Source organism: Symphalangus syndactylus, chromosome 13 (assembly GCF_028878055.3).
Source record: "Symphalangus syndactylus isolate Jambi chromosome 13, NHGRI_mSymSyn1-v2.1_pri, whole genome shotgun sequence".
Classification (NCBI taxonomy): Eukaryota; Metazoa; Chordata; class Mammalia; order Primates; family Hylobatidae; genus Symphalangus; species Symphalangus syndactylus.
This window is the reverse complement of record NC_072435.2, coordinates 32,171,301-32,191,504: the sequence shown is the minus strand read 5'-3', so window position 1 is coordinate 32,191,504 and position 20,204 is coordinate 32,171,301. Positions and strand designations below refer to the sequence as shown.

The 20,204-nt window shown below is 45.6% G+C and overlaps 1 protein-coding gene across 6 annotated transcripts in view; it reads right to left on the bottom strand.

Moving 5' to 3' along the window:
* Positions 1-20,204, bottom strand: part of ACSBG2 (acyl-CoA synthetase bubblegum family member 2) — a 95,327-nt gene that overhangs the window by 33,505 nt on the left and 41,618 nt on the right. For 5 of the 6 annotated variants that reach the window (XM_055238250.2, XM_055238252.2, XM_055238253.2 and 2 more), the window contains 4 exons: positions 19,362-19,459; positions 13,046-13,275; positions 8,678-8,766; positions 4,172-4,292 (listed from right to left, as the gene is read on the bottom strand). In XM_055238250.2, the coding sequence (XP_055094225.1) occupies positions 4,172-4,292; positions 8,678-8,766; positions 13,046-13,275; positions 19,362-19,428 (507 nt within the window). In that variant the 5' untranslated portion in view covers positions 19,429-19,459. Of the gene's footprint in view, positions 1-4,171; positions 4,293-8,677; positions 8,767-13,045; positions 13,276-19,361; positions 19,460-20,204 lie in introns of those variants that run through there. The other variant, XM_063615824.1, reaches the window with a different exon arrangement.

The following is a 20,204-nucleotide window of genomic DNA, read 5'->3' as shown; positions in this document are numbered from 1 at the left end:
AGATTCTTTTGTTTTTTTTTGGGTGGGGGACGGAGTCTCGCTCAGTCGCCCAGGCTGGAGTGCAGTGGCACTATCTCGGCTCACTCCAAGCTCCGCCTCCCAGGTTCATGCCATACTCCTGCCTCAGCCTCCCAAGTAGCTGGGACTACAGGCGCCCACCACCATGCCCGGCTAATTTTTTGTAGTTTTAGTAGAGATGGGGTTTCACTGTGTTAGCCAGGATGGTCTGGATCTCCTGACCTCCTGATCCGCCCACCTCGGCCTCCCAAAGTGCTGGGATTACAGGCATGAGTCACCGCGCCTGGCCCCTGGGAGATTCTTATACTCTGTTCATGCCAAAGGAAGGGGGAGGGGGTCTTTCTATGACACTTCTAGCCAATCCAATGAAAAAGTTACTTGCAACATCCATTTTGCTAATTATAGCCACGCCTCTGGCATGCATTGGAGAGAAAAGATGGCAGAAGCCCATATAGCAACTGGACAAGAGTTTTCCAGAGAGAAGAAACAGACATTCACGGAGACTGGGGCAGGCAACAGCTTGGGATGTCTGAGGGATACAAAAAGTCCAGGATGGCCGGAGTGGGGACCCAAGAAAGTATGATAGGGGAGGGGGCATGAAAGAATAGTGAGGCCCAGATCAGCGGAGGCTTGGAGGCAAAGATGAGGAGTTTGGAGTTTATTTAACTCCAACAGAAAACCGCTAGAGAATTAGAGGGTTATAAGCAGAGGAGGATCTATGATTACTCCCCCAGATAAAGATCTCCTAGTGGAGCTGGGCATCCAATTTGGGAGAAGCATGTCAGGAACCTGGTTTTGAATCTTCTAGACCTAGCAACTGGAACAATAAATCCTCCAGACTTCACCTTCAACGAAACTAGGAGTCAGAAATAATTCAGATATTGCTTTATTCACTTAATGCTGGACCTGCTAGAACAAGGACAGAAATCCACAGCAGCCAGGTGGTTGTAGAGGAGAAGGTTGTGTGTGTGGCATTTTCCAGTTCTGGAAAACTCAAATTAAGCCAGCATTCCCAGCTGGAAGAAGGATCCCACCCACCCACCAGCACCCACCCCATAGTGTGTTCTGCTAAGAAGAGGACTAACAGGTATGACATGAGTTTTGGGAACCACCGATGCATCACTTAAGAAAGTAATTTTATGAGCAGTTGTTCATGCCTGTAATCCCAGCACTTTGGGAGGCCAAGGCCATTGGATCACTTGAGGCCAGGAGTTCAAGAGCAGCCTGGCTAACATGGTGAAATCCCGTTTCGACAAAAAAAAAAATGCAAAAATTAGCCCGATGTGGTGGTGTGCACATGTAGTCCCAGCTACTTGGGAGGCTGAAGCATGAGAATCGCTTGAACCTCAGAGGTGGAGGTTGCAGTGAGCCAAGATGGCGCCACAGCTCTCCAGCCTGGACGACAAAGTGAGACAGTCTCAAAAAAAGAAAAAAAAAAAAAGAAAAAGAAAAAAGAAAAATTTTTTTTCTTTACTGTAATGAAAGTTTTTTTTTAAATTTTATTATTATTATACTTTAAGTTTTAGGGTACATGTGCACAGCGTGCAGGTTTGTTACATATGTATACATGTGCCTTGTTGGTGTGCTGCACCCATTAACTCGTCATTTAGCATTAGGTATATCTCATAATGCTATCCCTCCCCCCTCCCCCCACCCCACAACAGTCCCTGGTGTGTGATATTCCCCTTCCTGTGTCCATGTGTTCTCATTGTTCAATTCCCACCTATGAGTGAGAACATACGGTGTTTGGTTTTTTGTCTTTGCGATAGTTTGCTGAGAATAAAAGCTCCAGGCCAGAGGTGGAGGTCTGTCCTTCCTGAACCAAGTCAGGAATTAGGAGTCAAAGGAAGCCAGGCAGCAGAAAGTGTTGTATTTCGCTGAGTCTAGCTAGGATTTCATTGAATCTGGAAACTGTACCCAAATTTTGGAGATAGTAGAATGTGAGAAAACATATGGCCAGTAGTGATCAGAGAATGCCATCAATGAAAAGACACATCTTGACTCCAGACATGTTAAAAAGTGAAGAAATGAGTGACTCAGAGTCATGAAATCATGTATTCAAGAAACAGTCACAGTGGTCCTTGAGCTGAATGATGAACCTAGCCATCTAGGCTCACCCCTCCCAAGGACTCCCCTCCTCTCCAGGACCCTCCTGCCAAAAGCTGATTCAGCAAACTGCAGATCATTCAAACATGTAGGAAATTTAAAGTTTTGACAATAGCCATAAAAAGACACTACAATGAAGAAAAAAAGTAAGACAGCAGCTCAATTTCACTGTACACAAAGAAAACTCACTGGATAATTTCAACACAATGCAAAAGAAAATTGTAACCAAGACCAGGTGCAGTATCTCATGCCTGTGATCCCAGCACTTTGGAAGGCTGAGGCGGGCGGATCATGAGGTCAGGAGATCGAGACCATCCTGGCTAATACGGTGAAACCCCGTCTCTACTAAAAAAAATACAAAAAATTAGCCGGGTGTGGTGGCAGGCGCCCGTAGTCCCAGCTACTTGGGAAACTGAGGCAGGAGAATGACGTGAACCCAGGAGGCAGAGGTTGCAGTGAGCCAAGATCGCGCCACTGCACTCCAGCCTGGGTGACAGAGCAAGACTCTGTCCCAAAAAAATAAAAAAAAAAAAAGAAAATTGTAACCAAACATTCCAAGATAAAACTAAAAATGTAATGAAGCAAACACAGCTAGAAAGGAAGAACACAAAACAAACATACAAGCACTCAGGGAAGAGACAGCAGGACACCAGAAAAAAATGAAACAGGAAGGGATAGAACTTAGGCAAGAAATAGAAGAGAACAACAAAAGCATCTAGAAATGAAGACAATGACAAGAAATGAAGAAAATTATATAGTAGCATGGGCTTGAAATCATCACACTTCTAAAAGAAAAAAATAATTAGCAGTGGGATGTATATAAAATAATACATAAATATATTAATATTTTTACATGGGGGCTTAAGGTCGGGCATGGGGGCTCATGCCTATAATCCCAGCACTTTGGGAGGCTAAGGCAGAAAGATCAATTGAGGCCAGAAGTTCAACAGCAGCCTGGGCAACATAGAAAGACTCTGTCTCTACAAAAAAAAAAAAATGGTTTTTGTTTGTTTGTTTGTTTTGAGACAGGGTCTCACTCTGTCACCCAGGCTGGAGTGCAGTGGCTCAATCTTGGCTCACTGCAACCTCCACCTCCCAGGTTCAAGCAATCCTCCCACCTCAGCCTCAGCCTCCCCAGTAGCTGGGACTACAGGTGCATGCCACCACACCCGGCTAATTTTTGTGTTTTTTGGTAGAGATGGAGTTTCACCATGTTGGCCATGCTGGTCTCAAACTCCTGACCTCAGGTGTTCTGCCTGCCTTGGCCTCCCAAAGTGCCTGGATTACAAGCGTGAACCACCACACCTGGCCCAAAAAATGTTTTAAAAGTTAGCCTGGGCTCGGCGTGGTGGCTCACGCCTGCAATCTCAGCACTTTGGGAGGCCGAGGTGGGCGGATCACGAGGTCAGGAGATTAAGACCATCCTGGCTAAAATGATGAAACCCCGTTTCTACTAAAACATACAAAAAAATTAGCCGGGCGTGATAGTGGGCGCATGTAGTCCCAGCTACTCGGGAGGCTGAGGCAGGAGAATGGCGTGAACCCGGGAGGCGGAGCTTGCAGTGAGCCGAGTTCAGCCCACTGCACTCCAGCTTGGGCGACAGAACGAGACTCCGTCTCAGAAAAAAAAAAAAAGTTAGCCTGACATGGTGGTACATGCTCGTAGTCCCAGCTACTCGGAGGACTGAGGCAGAAGGATCAGTTGAGACCAGGAGTTCAAGGCTACAGTGAGCTACAATCACAACATTGCACTCCAGCCTGGGAACAGAGTGAGACCCTGTCTCGAAAAAAAAAAAAAAAGAAAAAAAATGGAGGCTGAGTATTAAACTAAGTTAATACGAATTGGAACTCAAGCTCCTCCACTTCAGTCTGCTTCTCCAAAAATCAGCTTCACCACATACACTAATGAGGTCATGGAGGACTCTTGCTGAATGGATGCATGGCCCTATCTTATCATTAGAATTTACCTGGGAAAAAAAGAACACCTGCCCAGAGCCCTGAGGTCCCCCTGGGTGACTTTGGCAGGCAGTGCTGGGTAGGGGTTTACAGAAAGGATTTTCTGTAACTGTTGATCATTCTCAACCAGCAAGATGTTCACTTTGGCATGAGTGATGACATATTGACAAGCCTCGGCAGAGTTGGTGGCATAAATACCAACACAAAGACCCCTGGGAAAAGAAAACACATTCGTGTGTGCATCCACACACACCTTAAAGGCAGAATGGTCTGGAAGGTCAAGAGAGAGGAAAGGTTTGCAGGCAAGTTCTTAAGTTTGCAGCCACAGCACCAGCTTCCCTTCCTCCCCAACTTAACAACAAGACAACAAAAATGACAATGATGATAAGAGTGACAGCTTGTATGATGTCACTATGACAACAGGTCGTGGAACACTTAGAACACCCCATTTTACAGATGAGAAAAACAGGGCCCCGGCAGTGAAGTCACTCAAGATTACACAGCAAGTAGGTGTTAGACCCAGGATCTGAACTCCTGACTCAGCCCCTGTTCCCATCATTCACAGCCTTTTGTGCTTGCAGGTGGCATCCTCTTTTGCTTTTAATTTGCATTTCCCAATGGATAATGACATTGAGCATCTTTACATGTGCCTTTTGGCTACTTTGTGGCATTTCTGTTGAAATCTTTTGCCCCTTTCAAATTTTTTTTTTCCCTTTTTATTACTGAGTTACAGAATTTCTTTATCTATCTTAGATACCAGTCCTTTGTCAGAAATTCGAGTTTTAAGAATATTTTCTCCAAGTATGCAGTTTGCCTGCTCACCTTTTGTTTTGTTTTGTTTTGTTTTGTTTGAGACAGGGTCTAGCTCTGTCACCCAGGCTGGCGTGCAGTGGTGCAATCTCAGCTCACTGCAACCTCAACCTCCTGGATTCAAGCAATTCTCCTGCCTCAGCCTCCTGAGTAGCTGGGATTACAGGTATACACCACCACACCTAGCTAATTTTTGTATTTTTTGTAGAGAAGAGGTTTCACCATGTTGCCCAGGCTGGTCTCAAACTCCTGGCCTCCAGTGATCCACCCACCCCTGCCTCCCAAAGTGCTGGGATTCCAGGCGTGAGCCACCATGTTTGACAACTGTTCATCTTCTCGGTGTCTTTTAATAAGCAGAAGTTTTTAATGCTAATAAAGTCCTATTTGGCAACTTTTATGCTTTTTGCTCCCTGTGTCCTGTCTAAGAAATCTTTGGCTATCCCCAGGTTGTGAAACCATTCTGTGCTTTCCTTTTTCTAGAAGCTTTAGAATTTAACTTGCATGATTTAGTCTGTAATCCATCTCAATTTAATTTTTGCATATGATGTGAGGCAGGGATCAGGACTGATTTATTTTTCCATACAAATATCCAGTTGGTCCAGCACCACCGGACTACTCTGCTGCCTTTGTTGGAAGCCAGTGACCATGTATGCATGGAGCTATTTCTGGGCTCTCTGCTCTGTTGACCTAGTTGTTGTGCTTTTAATATGGCAGGGAATGAGGCACATTATAATTATTTGAGATGGTTACTCTCATCACCATTCTTAAGCACATACTATTTGCTAAGCACTGTGCTAAGGGTTTATGAAGCATCCTCTTATTGAATCTTCATAACAGCCCTGTAAGGCATGGAGATGTGTGCTTTCCTGCTCATTCATACAGAATACAACATAGCAGACAACCCAAGATTTGAATTTGGATCTGATGTGGCACCAGAGCCCAATCACTGCATGACACTTTCTTATCATTCAGTCCTAAAATGGGGACAAATCTCTTTATTAAAATTTATTCTGGGCTGGGCACAGTGGCTCACACCTGTAATCCCAGCACTTTGGGAGGCTGAGGCGGGTGGATTACCTGAGGTCAGGAGTTTGAGACCAGCCTGGCCAACATGGAGAAACCCCATCTTTACCAAAAATACAAAATTTAGCCAGCCATGGTGGCGCATGCCTGTAGTCCCAGCTACTTGGGAGTCTGAGGCAGGAGAATCACTTGAACCCGGGAGGCAGAGGTTGCAGTGAGCCAAGATCACACCACTGCACTGCAGCCTGGGCAACAGAGTGAGACTCCACCTCTCTATAGATAGATAATATAATATATTATATATTATTATATGTATTATATATTAATTATATGTATTATATATTATATATAATATATGTAATAATAATATACATTTTATATATATATATATATATTCCTTTTCTTTTGAGACGGAGTTTTGCTCTTGTTGCCCAATCTGGAGTGCAATGGCACGATCTCGGCTCACTGCAACCTCTGCCTCCCAGGTTCAAGCGATTCTCCTGCCTCAGCCCTCCAAGTAGCTGGGATTACAGGCATGTGCCACTACGCCTGGCTAATTTTGTATTTTTTTTTTAGTAGAGCTAGAGTTTCTACATGTTGGTCAGCCTGGTCTCAAACTCCCGACCTCAGGTGTTCCACCCACCTCGGTCTCCCAAAGTGCTGGGATTACAGGCATGAGCCACCGCACCCGGCCTCAAAATATATATATATATATATATATATATATATTTCAACTCACTATAAGACAGGGGTAGTATATGCTCATAAAAATTTGGAAAATAGAATATAACATATTAGGGTGGTGTTAGTCTCGATGATGAGATATAACTAATGTTAATATTTATTTCTAGTCACCACCCTCACTTTTTTTCTCTCTCTTTTCTCTTTTCTTTTCCTTCCTTTCTTCTTTTCTTTTCTTTTTTCTTTTCCTTCTTTTCTTTTTTCTTTTCCTTTTCTTTTCTTTTCTTTACTTTTATTTTCCAGACAGGGTCTCACTCTGTTGCCGAGGCTGGAGTGCAGTGGTATGACCATAATTCACTGCAGTCTCAACTTCTTGGGCTCAAGCCATCCACCCACCTCTGCCTCCCAAGTAGTTGGGGCTACAGGCACACACCACCATGCCTGGCTAATTTTAAAAACACTTTGATTTTATTTTTTAGAGACAGAATCTTGCGATGTTGCCCAGGCTGGTCTTGAACTCTTGGGCTAAGGTAAACTTCTCACCTCAGCCTCCCAAAATGCTGAGATTACAGGCATGAGTCACTGTGCCCAGCCGCTCAATTTTTTCATGGCTGTGGCTGCTGCTGCTGTTGTCGTTGCTGTTGTTATTGTTAATCTTGAGTCAAATAAACAAGTTCAGATCTCAGGGTCTTTATCCAACCACAGCATGATTCTGGGGAAGACACTTAACCTCGATTGGTCCCAGATTATCATCACCATCATTATTATTTGGGATCATGATGGCACCTACCTCAAAGGGCTACCATGAGCAGTCAATGATATCATATGGGTAAGAGTGACCACCAATAATTGGTATATTAATGGTTGGTATTTTAAATTTTTTTGTTTTCTTTTGTTTTTTTGAGACAGAGTCTCGCTGTGTCACCCAGGCTGGAGTGCAGTGGCGCAATCTCGGCTCACTGCAAGCTCGGCCTCCTGGGTTCACGCCATTCTCCTGCCTCAGCCTCCCGAGTAGCTGGGACTACAGGCAACCGCCACCACACCTGGCTAATATTTTGGTATTTTTAGTAGAGATGGGTTTTCACCGTGTTAGCCAGGATGGTCTCGATCTCCTGACCTCGTGATATGCCTGCCTCGGCCTCCTACAGTGCTGGGATTACAGACATGAGCCACCGCACCCGGCCTGGTGTTTTAAATTTTAAGCATAGTTGTAACTATACAGTGTATAAAGATTTTGATACTTGCTTTGTCACCTCTGACATCAAAAATGCTTAAAATGTGCTCTTCAGAGCCATCATTTCAAAATATTACCCAGAATCCCATCCAGAAGGCATCTCATGGTTTAATCCCCAGCTGTGGGACACTCAGGTCGTCCCTGACTTTTTGCCATCACTAATAACACTTCCAAGAAGCATCTGTGCATAAGCCAAAATATATTCATGTTTTGGTTTTGTTTCTTTAAGTAAAACACCCAAAGGTAGAATTACAAGCTCAAAAAGAAATCAGTATTTTATTTTTACTTTTGTTTTTTTTCATGATTACAGCCTGGGCAACATAGCAAGAAACCATCTCTACAAAAAACAAACAAAAAACAAAAATTAGCTGCGTGTGGTGGTGTGTGCTCATAGTCCCAGTTACCCTGGAGGCCGAGGTGGGAGGATCGCATGAGCCCAAGACTTCAAGGCTGCCCACTGGCTGTGTGAGCCTCAGTTTCCTCATCTGTAGATAGGGGATGGATAGGACCCACTTCACATTGCTGTTGTGAGGTTTTACAGGATCATACACGCGGAGCACAATGCTTCTGCACATAATCAGAAACCTCTAAATGCTATCTGTGATTATTATTTTGTCTGCAAAAAGTTCTTCAGCTGAAGGAAATCGAGAGGTCTGAGACTGCTCGTCTAATGGGTGTTACTGCATATGACCTGTGATCATAATGATTTGTTCATGCATCTATCCTGCCTGCTAACTAGGGCGTTCATCCAAAATTCCTGTTTGCATCTCACACTGAACAAGACCAGGGGTCCCAGGCCCAGGGTAGCGGCTCCTTAACCCTCACCGTGAACCAAGCCAATGACCTTACCCGGCTAGAATGGCGCCAACAGCAGTGATAAACCACTCTGCAGAGTTAAACCCCAGGATGCCAACTCCGTGGAAACGCTCCAAGCCCAGCTGGGAAGGAAAAAACAAACAGAAAAACAAAACATAAACACAGAGATGTTATATCATTAGGATATGTGACGACGGAATCAAATGTAGTCACATGGAGGCCAGGCGCGGTGGCTCACGCCTGTAATCCCAGCACTTTGGGAGGTTGAAGTGGGAGAATTCCTTGAGGCCAGAAGTTCGAGACCAGCCTGGGCAACACAGTGAGACCCCTGTCTTTACAAAAAAAGTGGAAAAGTTCGCCGGCCATGGTGGTACACACTTGTCGTCCCGGCTACTTGGGTAGCTGAGGCAGGAGGATCACTTGAGCCCTAGAGTTCGAGGCTGCAGTGAGCTATGATTGCACCACTGCACTCCATCCTGGGCAACAGAGTGAGACCCTGTTTCAAAACAAAACAAAAGTAGCCACACGGGGTGGGAGACAGCATTGAGCCTAAAATCTGAGGTGTAATATTTTTAATTTTTTTTTTTTTTTTTTTTTTTTTTTTTTTTTTGGAGACGGAGTCTCGCTCTGTCACCCAGGCTGGAGTGCAGTGGCGCAGTCTTGGCTCACTGCAAGCTCCGCCTCCCGGGTTCACGCCATTCTCCTGTCTCAGCCTCTCCGAGTAGCTGGGACTACAGGCGCCCGCCACCACGCCCGGCTAATTTTTTTGTATTTTTAGTAGAGACGGGGTTTCACCGTGGTCTCGATCTCCTGACCTTGTGATCCGCCCGCCTCGGCCTCCCAAAGTGCTGGGATTACAAGCGTGAGCCACCGCGCCCGGCCATATTTTTAATTTTTATGACTATGGGAGGTTTGTTTACCTCTCTCTACATAACACACCATTTATTATTTTTATTTTCATGTTTTGTTTCATTTATTGTGGTAAAATATATATAACATGAATTTTACCATTATCTTTTTTTTTTTTTTTTTGAGACAGAGTCTCACTCTGTTGCCCAGGCTGGAGTCCAGCAACCTCCGGCTCACTGCAACCTCCGTCTCTTGGGTTCAAGCGATCTCCTGCCTCAGCCCCCGAAGTAGCTGGAATTACAGACACGTGCCACCAGGCCTGGCTAATTTTTGCATTTTTAGTAGAGTCAGCATTTCACCATGTTGGCCAGGCTGGTCTCGAACCCCTGACCTCAAGCAATCCTCCTGCCTCAGCCTCCCAAAGTGCTCACGCCTGTAATCCACCACACCCAGCCCGTTTTCACCATTTTTAACAGTGTAGTTTAGTCACATTAAACACATCCACATGGTTGTACAACTGTCACCACCGTTCATCTCTAGAACTTTCTCCTCTTCCTAAACTGAAACTCTCTCTGTATAAAACACTCACTCTCTATCCCCTTCCCCAGCCCTGGGCACCTCCCATTCTACTTTCTGTCTCTATGAATCTAACGACTCTAGGGACCTCCTAGGAATGAAATCACACAAGATTTGCCCTTTTGTGTCTGGTTTATTTCACCGAGTATGATGTCCTCAAGGTTCATCCACGTTGTAGCGTGTGTCAGAATTTCCTTCCTTTTTGTGGCTGAATCATATTCCCTTGTATGGGCGGACCACATCGTGTTTACCCATTCTTCCACTGATGGACACACGGGCTGCTTCCACCCTCTGGCTCTTGTGAATAACGCTGCTATGACCCTGAGTCTACAGATAACTCTTCATGTCCCTGGCTTTTCTTTTCTTTTTTTTTTTTTTGTTAAATATTCAGAAGTGGGATTGCTGAATCATATGGCAATTCTATTTACATTTTTTCTTTTTTTTAGAAATTGCCAGACTGTTTTCCACAGTGGCGGCACCATTTTACATTTCCACCAGCACTGCACAAGTGTTCCAGCTTCTCCATATCCTCCCCAACACGTGTTGTGTTTTGCTATTTTTTAACGAATAGCTATCTTGAAGGGTGTGAATTTATTTTATTTTATTTTTTATTTTATTTTATTTTATTTTATTATTATTTTTTTTTGTCTCGCTCTGTCGCCCAGGCTGGAGTGCAGTGGGTGATCATAGCTCACTGCAGCTTCGACTTCCCAGGCTCCAGCAATCGTCCCACCTCACCCTCCCGAGTAGCTGGGACTAAGGGCCTGCTCCACTGAGTCTAATTTTTAAAAAATTACAGGCATGGTGGCTTGTAATCCCAGCACTTTAGGAGGCCGAGGGGGGTGGATCTCTTGAGGCCGGGTGTGGTGGCTCACACCTGTAATCCCAGCACTTTGGGAGGCCAAGGCAGGTGGATCTCCTCAGGTCAGAAGTTCGAGACCAGCCTGGCCCACAAGGTGAAACCCCATCTCTACTAAAAATACAAAAAATTAGCCAGGCATGGCAGCATGCGCCTGTAGTCCCAGCTACTTGGGAAGCTGAGGCAGGAGAATTGCTTGAACCCGGAGGCGGAGGCTACAGTGAGCCAAGATCGTGCCACTGCACTCCAGACTGGGCAGCAGAGTGAGACTCTGTCTAAAAAAAAAAAAAAAAAAAAGTTGCACATGTAAAGGTACAGACTTGTCCTGAATGTGGGTGAGAATGAACCAGGAGACTCAGAAACAAAAGTGAGCATCCTTAGGGGAAAACTCCCTCTTTGTTCTGGTTACTGCCAACCAACGTTGTTGGCTCTTTTAGTCATATGGAATCACGGCTGGCAATGATCTGCTGTTCTTGGGGGAAAAGGAACCATTTGGAAGGCATTTGCCTGCTGGTACTTCAGAATGAGATGCCAAGTATTTCAGTAACCAAAAGGCTGGCTTTATTGTGGACAGAGTGTGTTTTTATTAATGCCTAGTTACACCGATTAATTTCTACTTGGGTCTCCAAGTAGTTTTGTTTGTTTTTATTTTTGGTTTTGTTTCTACTTCGGTCTCCAAGTTTTGTTTGTTTGTTATTTGAGATGGAGTTTCACCCAGGCTGCAGTGCAATGGCACGATCTCGGCTCACTGCAACCTCTGCCTCCCAGGTTCAAGCGATTCTCCCGCCTCAGCCTCCTGAGTAGCTGGGATTACAGGCGTGCACTACCACACCTGGCTAATTTTTGTATTTTTAGTATAGACGGGGTTTCACCATGTCGGCCAGGCTGGTCTCAAACTCTTGACCTCTTGACCTTGATCCGCCCACCTTGGCCTCCCAAAGTGCTGGGATTGCAGGCATGAGCCACCATGCTCAGTCAGGTTTCCAAGATTTAGGGGAGGAGGGGGACCTTTAACTCCATGGAACTAAGAATATGGCTAAAGGAGACCATCTTTCAGGAGAGATGAACTAGCCACAGCGATATAGTATGAAGGTGGGACCACCAAGAAGAAACCCAGCCCAAGCACATAGTTCTCTTTTTTTTTTTCTTTACGCGACGATCTCACTCTGTTGCCCAGGCTAGAGTGCAATGGTGCAATCACAGGTCATTGCAGCCTCGACCTCCCAGGATCAAGTGATCCTCCCACCTCAGCCTCCTGATGGCTGGGACTACAGGCATGTGCCACTGCACCTGGCTACTTTTTAAATTTTTCGTTGAGACTGGGGTCTCACTATGTTGCCCAGGTTGGTCTTGAACTCCTGGGCTCAGTGATCCTCCTGCCTCGATGTCCCAAAGCACTAGGATCACAGACATGAGCCACTGACCCCAACCTTGTTCCCTCTTTCTTTTGCTTCATTCATTCTAGGGGTGACTGGCAACCATGCCTTGAAGACATTCAAGCAATTCTGTGGAGAAGGCCATGGAATGAGGAGCTGAGACTTCCTGCCAACAACCAGCCATCTAGGTAAGTAAGCTTGGAAGTGAGGCCTCCAGCCCAATTGAGCCTTCAGATGAGATAGCCCCAGCTGATAGCTTGGCTGCAACCTCATGAGAGACCTGGAGCCAGAACCACCCAATTTCAAAGTAGCTCCTAAATTCTCAATCCACAGAAACTGTGAGATGATAAATGTTTGTCATTTCAAGTTACTATATTTTGGGATAATTTGTTATGCAGCAGCAACTAACTAATACATAGAGATAATATGTTAGGGACAAATGCAAGGTGTAGAACCATGGGTGTAGTAGGCTATTATGTGTGTAAAAATTTGCATATATAAAAATTGCATTTTATATTTATACATAATTTATTTCCCAAAAGGACACACAAAAAACTGACAATGGTGGCTGCTTCTACAGAGAGGAACTGGGTAGCTGAGGCTCATGAATCAGAGGGAAATTTTCGCCAATTAGCCTTTGTATCTTTTGGTGCCTTGTGAATTTTGTACCACATGTATGTATGTGTGTTACCTATTCAGAATGAATGGTTGAACAAAGGAGAATTAATGAATGAATCTTACCTTGATCAAGGATTTTGCAGCCTTCCGACAAGCCTCATAGTACTGGTTGAAATTCAGAATTTCCCACTTTTTGCCATTCTTGGATGCGAGGGCTGGATAAGTCCCAAATCGGTTGACTGACTCTCGAAAAAATTCAGGGATGGTCATCGGGGTCTCATGGCCCGGTCCGTGTTTGGATAGCCTCAGAAGGACTTCTCCATCTCGACAGGTGGTCCACAGCCTGGGAGTAACTGCAAATAGTCACCAGAGTTGGGTGGCAAATGTTTTTATTTATTTAATAACTTTGGAGGGGGGATGTCTTTTTGGACCTAAGGTACTGAGAGTTGAATTAATCCTCTTCTAGGATGAAGTTATGTGGTCAACACTGGCAAGACAAGCTTCCTTTCTCTTTATTTATTTTTTCATTCCCCCCCCCCCAAAATTTTAATAAGTTGAAAGGATTGTATACCAAACATTTTCTTATCCAACACCTAGGTTCTACAACTGCTAGCATTTTACTATATTTTGTCACACATCTATCCTGCTATCTTTGTTATGTCCATTTTTTTCTTTCTTTCTTTTTTTCTTTTCTGGAGACACAGTGTTGCTCTGTCAGCAGGCTGGAGTGCACTGGCACAATCACAGCTCACTGCAACCTCGACCTCCTAGGCTCAAGCCATCCTCCCACCTCAGCCTCCCGAATAACTGGAACTACAGGCAAACACCACCATGCCTAGCTAATTTATTTTTTAATGTTTTGTAGAGATGGGGGTTCTACTGTGTTTCCAAGGCTGATCTGAAACTCCTGGGCTCAAACAATCCTCCTCCCTCAGTCTCTCAAAGTGCTGGGATTACAGGCATGAGCCACCACACCTGGCCCCATCTTTTTTTTTTATTATTATTTTGTTTTTTGTTTTTGTTTTTGAGACGGAGCTTTGCTCTTCTTGCCCAGGCTGGAGTACAATGGCACAATCTCGGCTCACTGCAAGCTCCGCCTCCTAGGTTCAAGCAATTCTCCTGTCTCAGCCTCCCGAGTAGCTGGGATTACAGGCATGCACCACCACGCCTCGCTAATTTTATATTTTTAGTAGAGACGGAGTTTCTCCATGTTGGTCAGGCTGGTCTCGAACTCCTGACTTCAGGTGATCCGCCCGCCTTGGCCTCCCAAAGTGCTGGGATTACAGGCGTGAGCCACTGCGCCTGGCCTATTATTATTTTTTGAGACGGAGTCTCACTCTTTTGCCTGGGCTGGAGTGCAGTGGCATGATCTTGGCTCACCCCAACCTACACCTCCCAGGTTCAAGCGATTCTTCTGCCTCAACCTCCCGAGTAGCTGAGATTACAGGCACCCGCCACCACATCTGGCTAATTTTTGTATTTTCAGTAGAGATGGGGTTTCACCACGTAGCTCAGGCTGGTCTCGAACTCCTGACCTCAAGTGATCCCCCTGCCTTGGCCTCCCAAAGTGCTGGGATTACAAGCATGAGCCACTGCACCTGGCCCCATCTGATTCTTTGATGCATTTCCAAGTGAGCCAAAGCTATTCACCCATTTTACCCTTAAACACCCTTGCATGTAAATCATTAACAAGAGTCACATATTTAATATTATTTACAGATGTTTTTTAAAGGTAAAATATACATGCAGTGGACTATGTATGCTTTGGCCAACGAAACATAAGAAGTGAGTTATGTGTGTCATTCATGGGGAGAAGATTTAAGACCCAGTGCATAATTCCCCATTGCCCATTGTCCTGTCACAAAAATGGTGGAGCAAATGTGAAGAAGTAGCCCCCTCTCCCCCAATGCCAGACACACAACATGAGTAAAAAACACACTTGTGTTGTGTTAAGCCATTGAGGTTGTTGAGGGGGTTTTTGAGGGAGTTGCCTGTCACAGCGACATCACCCAGATCAGCCAAATGGAACTAGCAAAGGGACCAACTCAAAACCAGTTTTGGGGTCCTGTATCTATCACCTCTTTTGGGGATGAGTAAGGGTTGACACTGAGAAAGAAGAGAACAGGGTTTCCTCTGGAGACAGTTGTTGGTTTGTTGTGTGTTTCTCACCACCACCCAGTAACGGGCAAGTGAGAGAAAATTCAAGAGACACTCTTGGAGAATTGGGTGTGTAACCTTGAGTTTGTTCAACTGAACCTGGTCTACTGGGGAGGTGGTAGATGGCAATGGTAGAGTAGGCAGCTGTGTTGGAAGGAAATTGCACATCCACCTATGACGGGATGCTACTTTTTTTTTTTTTTTTTTTTTTTTGAGATGGAGTCTTGCTCTATCGCCAGGCTGGAGTGCAGTGGCATGATCTCAGTTCACTGCAGCCTCCGCCTCCTGGGATCATGCGATTCCCCTGCCTCAGCCTCACAAGTAGCTGGGATTACAGGCAGGCACCACCACGCCCAGCTAATTTTTGTATTTTTAGTAGAGACGGGTTTCACCATGTTGGCTAAGATGGTCTCGATCTCCTGACCTCGTGATCCGCCTGCCTCGGCCTCCCAAAGCGCTGGGATTACAGGCGTGAGCCACCGCGCCTGGCCGAGATGCTACTTTTTCCCCTTGACTAGACATGGGCCTCGTAGATGGGCTTCTAAAGGCTCTTGGCTTGGGGCCAGCAGTAGGACCCAAGGACTGGAGATGTATGTTCAGATAGTCATCAACAGACACCAGACTGGTTCATGCCTGTAATCCCAACACTTTTGGGAGGCTGAGGCTGGCAGATCACTTGAGGTCAGGAGTTTGAGACCAGCCTGGCCAACATAGTGAAACCTCGTCTCTATTAAAAATACAAAATTTAGTCGGGCGTGGTGGCGGGCACCTGTAATTCCAGCTACTCGGGAGGCTGAGGCAGGAGAATCACTTGAATCCGGGAGGCAGAGGTTGCAGTGAGCCAAGATTGTGCCACTGCACTCCAGCCTGGGTGACAGAGTAAGACTGTCTCAAAGAAAAAACAGAAAAAAAAAACAAAACAACCAGACACTGGTATGACTGATGTATTAATTAGCTAGGACTGCAATAACAAAGTGCCCCAGACCGGGTGTCTGAAACAACAGAAATGTATTGTCTCACAATTCTGGAGGCCACAAGTCTGAGGTCAAGGTGCAGGCAGCATTGGTTCCTTCTGTGGGAGAGAATCTGACTGATGACTTTCTCCTAGCTGTGGTTGCCGGCAATCCTTGACATTCCTTGGCTTGTCGGTGCATCACTGCAAACACTGCTTCGATCCTCACACGACATTCTCCCTGTGTGCAGGTTTGTCTCTATGTCCAAATTTCCTCCTTTTATAAAGACACTGGTCACATTGGATTTGGACCCAACCTCATGACCTCCTTTTAACTAATTACTTCAGTAGGCTGGGTGCAGTGACTCGTGCCTGTAATTCCAGCACTTTGGGAGGCCGAGGTGGGTGGATCACTTCAGATCATAAGTTCGAGACCATCCTGGCTAACATGGTGAAACCCTGTATCTACTAAAAATACAAAAATTAGCCGGGCGTGGTGGCACGCACCTGTTGTCCCAGCTACTCTGGAGGCTGAGGCGGGAGAATCACTTGAACCCAGGAGGTAGAGGTTGCAGTGAGCCGAGATCGCACCACTGCACTCCAGCCTGGGCAACAGAGCGAGGCTCCATCTCAAAAACAAAACAAACTAACAACAAAAAAAATCCAACAACAACAAAACCAAACAACAACAACAACAAAAAACTAATTACTTCAAAGATCCTATTTCCAAACAAGGTTACATTCTGAGCACCTGGGGGTTAGGACTTCCGTAAAGGAATTGGAAGCCGGGCGCGGTGGCTCACGCCTGTAATCCCAGCACTTTGGGAGGCCGAGGCGGGCAGATCACGAGGTCAGGAGATCGAGACCACCCTGGCTAACACGGTGAAACCCCGTCTCTACTAAAAATACAAAAAATTAGCCGGGCGAGGTGGCGGGCGCCTGTAGTCCCAGCTACTTGGGAGGCTGAGGCAGGAGAATGGCGTGAACCCCAGGGGGCAGAGCCTGCAGTGAGCCGAGATTGCGCCACTGCACTCTAGCCTAGGCGATAGCAAGACTCCATCTCAAAAAAAAAAAAAAAAAAAAGGAATTGGAGATGCACAATTAATCTCATAACAACTTACAACAAGGGAAGCCTAGTTCATACAGGCCCCCTTCAACCCCACTTTCCCGAGCTAATCAGCTCTGGGAGTCAGCGCCAGCTCACAAAGAAACCACCTGGGGAGGTGGGGGTGATGAGGAGAAGAGCATCTAGGAAATCAAAGAGCACCTTATCATGCCTTCCTGACCCCAGCCTGAAGCAGGGGGGAGTGGAGATGCTTTAAATTGGACAAAACCGTGGAGGTGTCACCTGGACACTGGTGGGATATTTTAATGACTGTAGTGGGTTACATGGTGAACCTCCAAAATTCATGTCCACCCAGAATTTCAGACTGTGACCTTATTTGGAAACAGGGTTTTTGCAGGTGGATTTAGTGAAGGATCTTGAGATGACATCATGGCATCATCTTGGATTTAGGGTGATCCCTAAATCCAATGACTGGTATCTTTTTTTTTTTTTTTTTTTTTTGAGTCTCACTCTGTTGCCCAGGCTGGAATGCAGTGGTGCGATCTTGGCTCACTGCAACCTCACTACACACACCTTCATCTCAGAAATCTGGCCTCCAGAATTGTGAGACAATACATTTCTGTTGTTTCAGACACCCACTTTGGGGCACTTTGTTAAAAAAAAAATTAGCCAGGCATGGTGGTGCATTGCCTGTAATGCCAACTGCTTGGGTGGCTGAGGCATGAGAATCGCTTGAGCCTGGGAGGCAGAGGTTGCAGTAAGTTGAGACTCACTATATTCCAGGCATGTGCCACCACACCTGGCTAATTTTTGTAGTTTTAAGAGAGACACGGTTTTGTCACGTTGGCCAGGCTGGTCTCAAATTCCTGGCCTCAAGCAATATGCCCGCCTCAGCTTCCCAAAGTGCTGAAATTACAGATGTGAACTGTGCCCGCCAATTTTCTAGGGATTTAGATGAATATTCCACCCCTTGGACCCATAAAAGTAGCATCCCTGAACTCCTTTGTGTGTGACGCTATCTTTCAAGTATGCCTGCACTCCCTCTCCTTGAATGTGTACTTTGCAATGCAAGTACTTTTATTTGCCAGAAACCTCAGTACTTTCACTATTTTTTTTTTTTTTTGAGACAGTGTCTCGCTCTGTCACCCAAGCTGGAGTGCAGTGGCATGATCTCGGCTCACTGAAAGCTCCACCTCCCAGGTTCACGCCACTCTCCTGCCTCAGCCTCCTGAGTAGCTGGGACTACAGGCGCCCGCCACCACACCCAGCTAATCTTTTGTATTTTTTAGTAGAGACAGGGTTTCACCATGTTAGCCAGGATGGTCTCGATCTCCTGACCTCGTGATCCGCCCACCTCGGCCTCCCAAAGTGCTGAGATTATGGGCGTGAGCCACTGCACCCGGCCCACTATCACTATTTTCAGACTTGTTTCTTGAATTCACTCTCGATGCTGTCAAGAGCCTGGACAATGGCTGGGTTTGAGGTCCCACCGGCGTTTGGGGACCTCCCCCAGCCCACTGGTATCAGAGCTGTCTATGATGTCACCATGTCCCTTGACTTTAGTTCTGACAGTAAAATTATTACAGCCTAATGTTAATAAGTCACTATGATCATATCTGCACCATATCTGCATGGATGATTCCTGGGTACTTTATCCACTTGGGCTCACCATCCTGACAGGGAGCTGCTGTTATCAATGCCCCCATCATTCAGATATGCAAATGAGGCCTCCAAAGAACAAGTGACTTGCCCAGTGTCACATTACCAGTGGAGCAGAGCTCTGAATTAAGTGAACAACTTGCCCTGCTACCTCAACACCCTATCGAGAGTAGAAAATAGGCCCCAGGCTGGGCACGGTGGCCCATACCTGTAATTCCAGCACTTTGGGAGGCCAAGGTGGGAGGATTGCTAGAGCCCAGGAGTTCAAGACCAGCCTGGGGAGCATAGCAAAACCCTGTCTCTACAAAAAATTACAAAGCTGGGCACGGTGGTGTGCACATGTAGTCCCAGCTACTTGGAGGGCTGAGGCATGAGGATCACTTGAGCCTGGAAGGTCAAGGCTGCAGTGAGCTATGATTGCACCACTGCACTCCAGCCTGGGTGACAGAGCAAGACCCTGTCTCAAAAAAAAAGGGTGGGGGGTTGGGGTCAGCAGGGTCAGGCAACGAATGGCTACATCTTTCTAGATCCAGACTCCTCTGCAAAGAGCCTTTGTGGAATCAATGTGCCACTCTCTCTCCCACGCGCTCTTTAGTGCAATATACCTTCTGTTTTATTCATGTCTACTTCAAGATCTTTAGCTCCTTCTTGAGTCTTTGGGGTTCCAGTCATTCTAGGTGTGCAGAAACCATGCTTCACAGCACTGCAAGGCAAAAAAAAGCAGGGAGTTTAACAGGATTGGCAAAGGGGCTGTAGGTATGAGGCCAACTCCTCCATCCACTGGTCATGTCTGCCTAGAATCCTAGGATCCATTGGTCATGCCTGTCCTGGGCCTGGGAGGAGAGGAGAGTGGCTGGCATGCTAGATGATAGAGCATTTGTAAAACCCAGAGGGTATTCAATCTGTGAGTTTACAGAAGAGTCTCTTAAATTGTTAGAATATAAAGTCTGGATCTATATACAATTCTGCGGGTGAGAAAATATTTTGAAGCCTCCCAAGGGAAAGAAACTCTCATGGGACCACACATTTTTCTTCTCTTAAAGGTAGTATTAACATGAAAACTCAAAGGGCCTAAAGGAGAAACAGGATAAATCTTGCTATATAAAATTTTTAAATTTTCCACATGGCAAAGAATACCATAAACAAAAATCAAGAGATTAACAACAAATTGGGGAAAGATATGGACAATACATCCAAAATATAAAAGCTTGATTTCCTTCATATGTAAAGAACCCTGAGGAATTAATCAGAAAAAGACCAAAACCCAATGGGAAAGTGGGCAAAGGACGTGAATAGATAATTACCTGAAACTAAAAAATGACTTTTAAAAAGAAGAAAACATGCTCAAACTCAGTCCTATGAGAAATACAATAGAAAATATGATGCAGTTTTCACCTCTCAGGTTAAGTAAGATCAAGAAAGCTGATGATATGGTCTATTATGAAAAT